This window comes from Saccostrea echinata, unplaced genomic scaffold (genome assembly GCF_033153115.1).
Source record: "Saccostrea echinata isolate AGI-Se365-2 ecotype Australia unplaced genomic scaffold, CSIRO_AGI_Sech_v1 ptg000030l, whole genome shotgun sequence".
Classification (NCBI taxonomy): domain Eukaryota; kingdom Metazoa; phylum Mollusca; class Bivalvia; order Ostreida; family Ostreidae; genus Saccostrea; species Saccostrea echinata.
Genome location: NW_026889779.1, coordinates 20,648,912 through 20,659,986, shown reverse-complemented (window position 1 = coordinate 20,659,986; position 11,075 = coordinate 20,648,912). Strand labels below are relative to the sequence as shown.

The 11,075-nt window shown below is 33.2% G+C and overlaps 2 protein-coding genes across 2 annotated transcripts; both read left to right on the top strand.

Annotated features, from left to right (window-relative positions):
- The first annotated feature begins 178 nt into the window (after positions 1-178).
- Positions 179-4,907, top strand: LOC133196930 (fatty acid hydroxylase domain-containing protein 2-like). The gene is made up of 5 exons (XM_061332776.1): positions 179-218; positions 3,700-3,818; positions 3,960-4,165; positions 4,299-4,571; positions 4,823-4,907. Exons 1-5 carry the CDS (start codon positions 179-181, stop codon positions 4,905-4,907), a joined length of 723 nt encoding a protein of 240 aa, XP_061188760.1.
- A 1,038-nt stretch (positions 4,908-5,945) lies between these two features.
- LOC133196929 (fatty acid hydroxylase domain-containing protein 2-like) lies at positions 5,946-7,595 on the top strand. The gene is made up of 5 exons (XM_061332775.1): positions 5,946-5,994; positions 6,225-6,361; positions 6,519-6,724; positions 6,947-7,219; positions 7,380-7,595. Exons 1-5 carry the CDS (start codon positions 5,946-5,948, stop codon positions 7,501-7,503), a joined length of 789 nt encoding a protein of 262 aa, XP_061188759.1. The 3' UTR covers positions 7,504-7,595.
- Positions 7,596-11,075: the final 3,480 nt, after the last annotated feature.

Here is an 11,075-nt window from a genome sequence, read left to right as displayed (position 1 = left end):
ATGGCAGCATGATGGCTGTCTCTGTTTGTCAAAAGGTAATCGCAACAGGATGTAAAAATGAGTCTCAAAGTAACAAAATGATTCACGTTTGGAAATGTGATATCCGGCAAGTAACCTTTACCCTTGATTTATAAATGTTACTAAATGCATGTATTAGTACATTTTAAATTTGCAAAAAATGGATCTGAACTTAGAGGAAGGTTTCTGGAATGCTACAGGTAGCTATTTTTCTATTTTATACACACACGGACCAGGGCATGGCCTTCTCCCACTTTTTTCGGAATAGACTGTCGACAACAATATTTCCCTCCATTTTATATTTACAGTGGCGGATTTAAGGGGGGGGCGCACCCGGCGCCCCCCCCCCCCCCCTAAAATTGTCAAAGTTAGCGTATATCATATAGTTTCGTCGAGAAAATGTAAAAATGTCTACCTGGTAGACCTCATTTTTACCCTAGAATCCAGGAGCTTCCGGGGGCTTCGCCCCCTGGACCCCCAACAGGGCTTCGCCCTGGACCCACTGGGGGCTCATGGCGGCCCCCAGACCCCCTGCCTACTTTTTGCGCCCCCTCTAACTTCAATTCCTGGATCCACGCCTGATTTACATTGAAACCATGTCTTTGTTAGCTATACATATTTCTTCCCTTTTATTTATTTATTTATTTTCAACTGATCCTTAAAAAATTTGGATTTTAGGTAAAATACATTATAAAATAAAAGAAATATTAATTATCAACTTTTACTGTGCACAGGGTAGTCTGATTAATATGTTCAGTGAATACTTTACACCGTATAGAGTTAGACCTTCGATTAGTTAACAATTGGGATGTTCATACAGATTTTCATTGTTTTATGCCTTGTATATATGTAATGTCAACCTTTCATCAAGTATATATATCTGTAAATGACTTTAGAAAACTAATAATAATGGATTAAGATGATTTCACCATTGAACATGAGGATCGGAAATCAGGAAATCTAGATTCGTAATTACATCTTTTTATTACATTTTCAACAGTGAAATACTGTGATTTATTTATTGAATAAAAGTGATATTCTCTCACAATGTGAAAGGATACAAAAATGATATTCTCTCATAGTGTGAAAGGATATCAAAGTAAGTAAAAAATAATTTCTGGCCTGTCATAAGATAGAGATAGTAATTAAACATTTTGATAGAGCTAAAACTGCTAATTTCTTCCCAAATATGTTGCTAAAATCCATGCTATGTAATGTTTTCAATCTCACAACTGGTAAGCTATGACGTCTCAACCGCTCAACTATGACGTCAACCTATAACATTGTGTTATGAAAAGACAGAGGCAAAGGGAAAATAAAAAAAAATGTAATAAACAGAAAATTCAATGTTTTGTAGATGAATATGGAATTTATTTCACTCGTGAGACAGGATTTTTTGATATTTTCACGAGTGCGAAGCACGAGTGAAAATATCAAAAAATCCTGTCCCACTCGTGAAATAAATTCCATATTCATCTACAAAACATTGAATATCCTCTATATACTTAATATATACATCTAGTAGTTATTCGTATGAAGATAAGTTTTTAAAAGGCTATAATAGTAATTCAAAGGCAATATTTGACTTTTTTTTTAATGATAAGTGCTGATATATTTCCAATTTATACGAGTCTGCATTTTTACCATGAATCTGAGTACGCCTTAGCTCAGTTTGGAACATGCTTGAATTAAGTCAATATAAACTAAGATGAATCTGAGTTATAATCACCAGGGAAATAAAATCTGAAGTAAGTCCTGCTGCATTTTAAAGCTACAAGTCATATATAATCACTTACCAATCAACAATGTGAAACAGCATTCAAAGGTAGAAAGTCATGTTTTGTGAGAAAAAGTACAAGTAAAGCAATTAATAAAAGACATAAAGTAATTAAGAAGCTCTTCTTCTTTTGTCAGATTGTCTAATCTATAAAAACTATAAATATGAAATTGTTTCGATTGATAGACTAAAATAAAATGAAGAACCCCAAATAAACAGTTACATATAACAATTCCTCGATATTTATATACATGTAGTATGATGCGTGATAAATTTAATTATGTCCATTGTTTCTAAACATAAAGGCCCCAAACCATAATGATATTGTGCGTTGTTGAAAAAGTATTACAGTTAGGTATTTTATGAATTTATCCTTATACGTATTGAAAAGATACAAATGAAGTTTGTCATGGACTATGTATAATTTTAGAAAATATTAATTTTCTTTAAGTTGGCAGTTGTCTTTGTTTAATTTTAGAAGTCTGAAGATATTATTTTTCTTTAAATTTTCAATTCAAATTTAGTCACATTTTATTCTTTGATTGAATCAACCAAAACTATTAATCTACTATACGGACTACAATAACCTATCTGAAATTACGTTCATGTAAAATAAATTCTATCATACTGTTGATTTTACCGTACCTGATGATCTCATTTGTTAAAGTTGTCCGACGCATGGTGAATTTATCCTAGTTAGAACGATTGCAAGTTTTAAAACAGTCAGAAAGATAATAAAAAGGACAGAAAAATGCCTAGAAACCAGCCCTGTAAAACACTCAACATAATTGTGTGAAATGTTGCGAAGCTTTTTATACTGACATTATTATGGATTCGAGTTTTTCAATTTTGTTTCTTTTCCTTTAACAAGAGGCTCAGGGGCCTTAACGGTCACCTGAGTATAATACAACCCTGTAGAGAATCCATGGAATGGTAAATAATTATACAATAGTACAAAGTAAACTGAAAGTTAGTCTGGTAATCGGCAACAACTCGGAGACTTGTCTGTATATCAGTACTATCTACACTCCTTCACAATCACCAAACATTACAATAGTGCTTGAACATAAAAACCATCGTTCCCAGAGTACACCCTGCACAATCCTTGTCACTTTTGATCTTTGAATGATATTTCATTTACATATATATGATTTAAAGATATTTATGTCTCCGTTTTATTTATTCATTATTTACAAACTACCTGACATGAAAGTACATTTTAAACTATCTATCAAAAATTCTTGTATAATTCTTTTATACAATTTACAATGTATCTACCAGTTACATTATTTACGTTGATTAATTATCATAAGTGATTAACGAAGGGGAATAACTTCTGATGTCTTAAAGCAGAGAATGATCATAATAGAGCCTCACCGGAACTCCAGAAAACCTGTCTCATATGTTCATATTTGTAAAGGCCACTAATGGGTGATATTGATTGGTGCATTATTACGTAATGATACTTTGGTAACGAGAAAAATGGTCTGTTAACTCAGTTTCCCCTTTTCTCATTAAAATTACGCAATATTGAAAATATGATGTTGAAAATATCAATTTTTAACATTGGTTTGGTTATAAGAAATGATGATTTGTTTTCATATCAATATGCCCGCAAAATTGTGGACCATCTTAGCACTTGAACTTTTTTTTCTTTTTCATGGTTAAGCCACTTTGCCGGTGTACGGTCTTTAATCTTTTATCTTTTTCATGGTCAAGCCTTTTTGCTTGTGTATTTGCTTTAATTTTTTCTCTTTTCATGGTTAAGCCAATTTGCTGGTGCATAGACTTTTTTTTATTTATTTGTTTATTTTTGGCCTTTTTTTAATGTGTTTTGTCTTGTTCATGCTTAAGCCACTTTGCTGGTGGACGTATTTTAATTTTATGTCTTTTTCATGGTTAAGCCACTTTGCTGGTTTACGGAGTAGTATCAGTGGTAGTAGGAGGTGGTTTTCTAATGGTCGACCTCTACCACAAACCACACTGGATATTCAGATATAAGATACAGAAAGACAACACAAAGGTATGTATAGAACGCATAAAAACTCACTTATACTTCAGTTTTACTCAATATATGACAGATTTGTACGATTTCATATAGTCAATAATCTTATGAATAAGCATTCGGCGTATCTTATACTAAGATTTTCTTCTTTTTTTTTAGGTTGATCCAGCGAAGCTAAAAAAGCTCTGGCACAACATATTACTCAATAGTACAGTCATTTTGTTACCCAGCTCAGTGCTGTTTTATTTGGCATTAAAATGGCGAGGATGTGACCTCTCTTTCTCTTTGCCTGGCTGGAAAGAATTCATGTTCCATATCATGAGTTGTATCCTCATCGAGGAGATCGTGTTTTATTACAGCCATAGGTGGTGTATATTTCATTTCCCACTTCCATCTACGAACTTCCGATTGTTTTTGTTTGTTTGTATTTTCAGCTAGACAAAGTGATTTGAGATTATGAAAAGTCTTAATTTAAATAGATCAGTTATTGTTTTGTAGAATGCTGCATACCCCTTTCTTCTACAAGTATATCCATAAAAAGCATCACGAGTGGACAGCACCTATAAGTTTCACCGCAGTGTACGCCCATCCTTTTGAGATGCTTGTTTCTAACCTGATGTCGCTGGTACTTGGTCCCCTGATCTGTGGGTCTAACTTTATCACCACCCTTCTCTGGTTGGCTCTATCTTACGCAGTCACCCTCATACATCACAGCGGATACCACGTGCCTTTTCTTCCGTCTCCAGAGTTTCATGACTTCCATCATCTTAAGTAAGAAATTCTAATCGAAAATTATTCTGATCGCAGTATACCGAGCAGGAATATCTAGTAGTATCATGTTGTAAATTTTGTATTTACTAGGGGGAGGTCAATACAAAATTTGCAACATGATTCATGTTGTAAATTTGAATCAACAAATAATACAACATGATTCATGTTGTAAATTTTGTATTTACCTCCCCCTAGTAAATTCAAAATTTACAACATGATAGTAGTACCCATTTGTTCGTATATTATTTTAGGTTTATCGGGAATTATGGTGTCATAGGAGTACTGGACAGATTGCACGATACAGACAAGTTATTCCGGAAGTCTAGAAAAGAGTAGAAGAAACTTGATAAAAATAACTCTATTTCTTTCATAAATGATTCCAGGATACTATTATTAAAAAAAGATTTGAATGTCACTTGTTTGGTTAACGTATTCAAAAACTTGTTATTGTGATTCATACTCGATATGCTTGCGATTTATTTGCAAAATATTCGTATCAATATGTTATATAAATCACAAGATTATTGCATAAAGATCACAAGATTATCGAATATAAATAAGTTATTGCGTATAAAATAACAAGTTTTCAGATATGAAAATCAACTTTTCGCATATAAATTCACAAGATTTTCGAATATAAATACATGTAAGAAGTTTTCGAATATGAATATTAATTTTTCGCATATAAATCACAAAAATTTCGAATATAAATTACAAGTACAAATAAAATTATCGAATATATAAAAGATTTACAATATGAATCACATGAATATGAATTACAAGTTTCCGAATATAAATAATAAATTTTATAAAATATAACAAAAGATTTGTTTCATTTTGCAAAGTATTACACCCCATACCAGGAAGTGGGAAAAGCGAAATTCCAGGGAAACAGACATTTTTAATGTTCTCATTTCATCTAGAGAAATAACAGTTGATGAATAACGATATATCTTCCCATAATTTAAAATGCAATTGACGACTAACAATTTTTTTATACATGTATTTCTGTCCTTTACGCAAAATTTCATATTTCTTAGGCAAAATTTTATTGTCATGTACAAATGCATAAGAAATCTAACAAAATTGTAAAGGACTCTTCCTAAATTAAAGATTGAGCAACAGTACTTAAGTCTATAATCTATATACGCTATTAATGAAGGATATTTTATACATATATATTGTATAAGACAACTAGCAATTCTCTGTGTATCTCGTACGTTTCATTTGTTTGTAAATGAAGATATATATAGAAATAATGTACACAAAATAACATAGAAAGAAAGTAGAGATAACGATTTAGGTACAGCGCATATAGAGATATGGACATATACGTGGACCACAAAGTTGTTCATCCTCGGTAGATCAGCATGGATGTCGTTGATACTGATGTTCGAGAGCTGTTCCGTGTCGTATGGTGTGAGTAGGTTTTCTAAAACCACAATCATTTCAAGTAAACTTCACATCTTTAATTTATTGTGACTGAACCTTTTATTTGTTTTAGGTCAACTTAAGATTAGCTGCTGAATGTATCAATGCGCGATTGTTATTACCTCTTATCATAACATGAGATAAACGCAATATCACAATAATAAAAATAATTTGGCAGACGAAAGATTTCCATTTCTCATTTCTGATCAATAAAATATACAGAACACTTTATTACAGCCACATTTGCGGTTTACCTCTCCATTCTTTCTTTGGTGGGTGGCGGATCCATGGTGGTGGATATATACCACAGACCAAGATGGATTCTCAAATACAAGATCCAAAAGGGAAAAAATCTCATGGTTAGAAGCATTCCCTGATTTACATTAATCTTAAAGGAAAAAAGATCTTTTTTAATATTTTTCACAGGTTTTAGTGGTTTGAGCGGTGTCGGTTAATCTAACCTAGAAAAGATATAGGGGGAGACCTCTTTAATATGACGTTTTATCTTCAAAACAGATAGAGAAGAGGCGGCTGTGGGATCTTTTTAACAATATCCTTCTGAATAGCACCGCCATCTTGTTGCCAGGGGCTGTTGTCTTTTACTTCCTGTTAAAATGGCGTGGTTCGGATCTTACTTTTACACCACCCTCTATCTCTTCATTCTTTCTCCACTTTTCTGGGTTCATTGTGATAGAGGAAATAGGATTTTATTACGCACATCGGTAGTACAAATATAAATAACAGAAAAAGCAGATTATAATATTTTTTTAAAGAAAAAAATTGTAAATCTCATTGGAAATGTGGATATCAACTTCTAAAATAGATAACATCGTCATTTTTCAATGTTTTCATTTAGAATGAAATATTAGAATTGCAGCATTTAATACTTCAATACTTCATGCGATTCTCAGCTTTCCAGACTAAAATTTTACATTTTTTCTTAGGCTTTTGCACTCATCGTTCTTCTACAAGCGAATACACAAGAAGCATCACGAATGGACCGCTCCTGTTGGGCTTACTGCTGTTTATGCTCACCCTGTAGAAATGCTTATCTCCAACCTTATTCCGTTTTTGTGCGGACCAGTGGTATTTGCAAGTAATCTTGTGACCTCGTTATGGTGGTTTGCTATCGCGTTCACTGTTACTATCATTCATCATAGTGGATACCACTTACCATTACTACCATCGCCAGAATTTCATGACTTCCATCACTTAAAGCAAGTAAAACTAAATATTAAAATGCATAGAAGTGAAGATTACACATATAGTAGCTATGTTTTCTATGGTATTCTATACATCGGCAAAATTATTATTCGGTTCACTTTTGATAGTTGGCCGATTTTATGAATAAATTTATTATTTTGTCATTTTTGCCAGATTTACGGGGAACTATGGTGTTCTTGGGGTGTTGGATAGACTACATGGTACAGATAAATTGTTCCGCGAGAGCTCAAGATACAAGAAACATCGAGTTATTTTTTCTGCTGCAACTTTAATTTAATGTGTTACCTGTTTCCACATGTAGTAGATACATGAGCAATATTTGTACTTCGTTCAAAATATGTACCAACCTTACCAACCTAATGAAACTTATACGAATGCCTTATCCTTCGAATGATACGCTTCAAAATTAATGTCTTGTTTAAATGTTTTAGTGAATATAGAATATATATGTTGAAATAGTTTCAAGTTTTTGTGCTGCAAAAATGTGTTCACTGGGAAAAAAATACTTTAGAGTACTTTCAACTGATTAATTCATTCAAAATCTGTGGTTATGTTTCACAGATATGGAATAAATTTGTTCAAGAGCTTCAATAGGGGTTTAAAGTTCTTCACAGTGAAACAATTTAATGTTTTTCTCAAGCACAAGACGGCACAAATACATTTAAGTTTCTTTTATAGGATTTTCCACAATCTGGTTTAATGTCAGCACATTGTAGATTCTGTGGTCGTTTTGCATAACATAGCCTATTGTTTAGCCGTATTTTGACTGACATTTTTCATACCAATTGTTAGGTCATTATTTTAAAACTAACGTTGACTATAACCTGCTCTAATTACCTGATCAATATAGAAGTATCACGGCGGGTGTGACTGTTCACAGGGGATGCTTACTCATCTTAGGCACCTGATCCCACCTCTGGAGTTTCCAGGGGTCCATATTTTTGTCCTGTCCACGACTCGTGATGCTTACAGGATTTATGAGATTGATCACTGTTCGTTGACTTCACCTTTTTCAGTAACATTTTTTATAGCGTTTTCTTGACTAAGCATATTTATGTTTATGAACCTGTGTTAGTCTGAATTTAGAATACACAGGACTATTGTATCAAATTACATGTATGTACAATACGATCATTGGTCTTCCCTTTCTGTGAACACTGTCCTTCCTGATATACTTTATTTTAGCAAATAAAATCCAGTCATAATAATATTTGCTAAAATAAAGTATATCAGGAAGGACAACACTGTGAATATGAACACTTTTACGAGACACCGTTCAATTTGAATGTGACCTAGTTACTGGAAACATATTTAGGTTGGCGGTCCCCTTGATAAAAGGCCAGGTCACATGAATTAGATCATTGAACTATACGGAACAGATTGCTTATAAGCAATTTGATATACATTGTATATGAAACAATTGTTTGAATGTGTACGACTTTATATAAAGATTCTTTTTACACAACAGAACGGCACTTGGGGATTGCCTTAGTTTGCTGGACGCCTACAGGTTTTTTTAAAAAACAATTATAATATTTTTCGTATACTTTGGAACCGTAAGAGGTGGGGGTCTGCTTTGGTATGTGTATTGCATGACAATATAGATTTCTTTTACGAAAAAGGGGTAACTGACCTAGTGTCAATATACATGTACATTGTATCCTTTAAACCTTGAAAAGTAGAACTGCAACAGTTAGCATATACAATGCTTGTCAAAATGCCCTTTTCAAATAAACCAGAAATTCTAACCTAAAAATTGACCTACTTTTTTTTAAAAAAATTAGCTTCATCTCATATTTTGCAAATGAAAAAGATAAAGATATGAGATTGAAATTGGGTTTACAGTGTTCATTAGTAAGCTTCTCTACATTACATTCTAGGTTTACAGGCTCTTGCACCAGACCTCATTTAAAAACATTCATATTTTCCCTACATCTTTTCAGCCATTACACAAGCTTTGATGTTTAGCATTTTAATAAACCTTTCAAAATTATTTGGCTTATAGACTAGCAGTTGACCTTTTATCTACTTCCAAAAACAAACATCATAAAAAGATCCGGGTTTTTTTATATTAAATATGTTATTGGACTTTTTATTGTGGCTTCTTACATATAGTCTTACCAACCTTGTCATTGTGGACGTTGAACTGCTTTCAAAAAGCATCAAATTTGCCACACTTCTTTCACGTGTAAACTGTATTTCATTAATATGCCTTTGTAGAATATTGTATTCGTTTATAACTTTTAGTTCGTCTGATAGAACATTAGTTGGTGGTTCGCTTTCAAAGATAATGTCCTCTTGACACATAGGCCTCTGTCTGAGGAGTTAAAAGAGAATATCCTTGAGATCGCCACAGAACCTCATGACTTTCTCTTTTATTCTCAGCATATGGCTAAAATATGGTTAAATCGGCACAAAACGGACATCAACCAGCTTACATAAAAATCCTTACAAAGATAAAGCGGGTTCCTGTAAATGTTCTATCAAGCTCCTTCTTTACTTCTCACTAAAATATTATGGAGTAGTGTACAACAATATATTCAAGAAAATTTTAAATCATAAAATTTTACCAAAAATTAATATCAAAATATACGACTTTTCAACACTTAATTCAACGATTCCCCACGATAAAATAAAGTTGTGACTTTTGAATTCATAGACAGCTGCTTTATCAATTAAATAGGAACTCGTAAATACTTACTTACTGTGCCTTGTAATTAGTCAAAAAAACATCATTGGTTAAAAAACATTCTGATTGTACAAACAAGTACTCCGAAGTTGATATTGTAAAGATGCTTGAGTTTCTGATTGACAATATCTATGAAGTGTTTGAATATCAAGTCTTCCAATATTCTTTCAGAATTCCCATGGCTTCTAATTGTGTCCCGTTATTAGCAGACCTATTTTTGTATTCATATGAAGCAGAATTTAATCTAAAACTTCTACATGAAAAGAAGAAGTCTCTCTCTTCCTGTGGTCTTCAATTATACATTTAGATATATCGTCGACGTTTTAACAATTAACAATATTCATTTTAGTCCTACGTTAATTCGATATATCCCTTTCTACTCGAAATAAAAGATACTACAGAGTCTGACACATCTGTTTCATAATTGGATATTTCACTAGAAATAAAATTAATGGTAACCTGACAAATCGTTTTGATAAAAGTGATGACTGCAACTTTTCTATCGTCAACTTCCCTTTATGTAGCTATATACCATTTTCACCTGCATATGGAGTTTATGTCTCCCAGTTGATTCGATACGCAAAAGCATGCTCTACGTACGAACAATTTATAAAACGAGGCAAACTGTTGACAAATAAATTGATGAAACAAGAATATCAACAATCTTTTTTTAAGTCATCATTTTGCAAATTTTATGGTCAATACAATTACCTTGTTAGCAAATACAATCAATCATTAGGTCGAATGTTGACTGATGTTTTTCATACAAATTATTAGGCCATTTTCTTCACATTGAACCCGTTTACCAGCCCGCCATGATCGGCAAACGGAAAACCCATGGACAATTCAGTATGTTTGTTTGTTTGTTGTTTAACGTTTTATACTCGGCACTTAGGGCCATTGAGCAGTGAGGGATCTTTTTCGTGCCAACACCTACTGCGACACGGGATCTCGGTTTATACAGTCTCATCCGAAGGACCGGTCTCCAAATAAACTGAGGGACGTGGAGACCGGTCCTTGATGACACCGTATAAACCGAGGTCCCGTGTCACAGTAGGTGTTGGCACGAAAAAGATCCCTTACTACTCAATGGCCTTGAGTGCCGAGTATAGGTATAAATTTGCAGCCCTTCACGGGCAAGTGGTGGCGTCTCCATATGA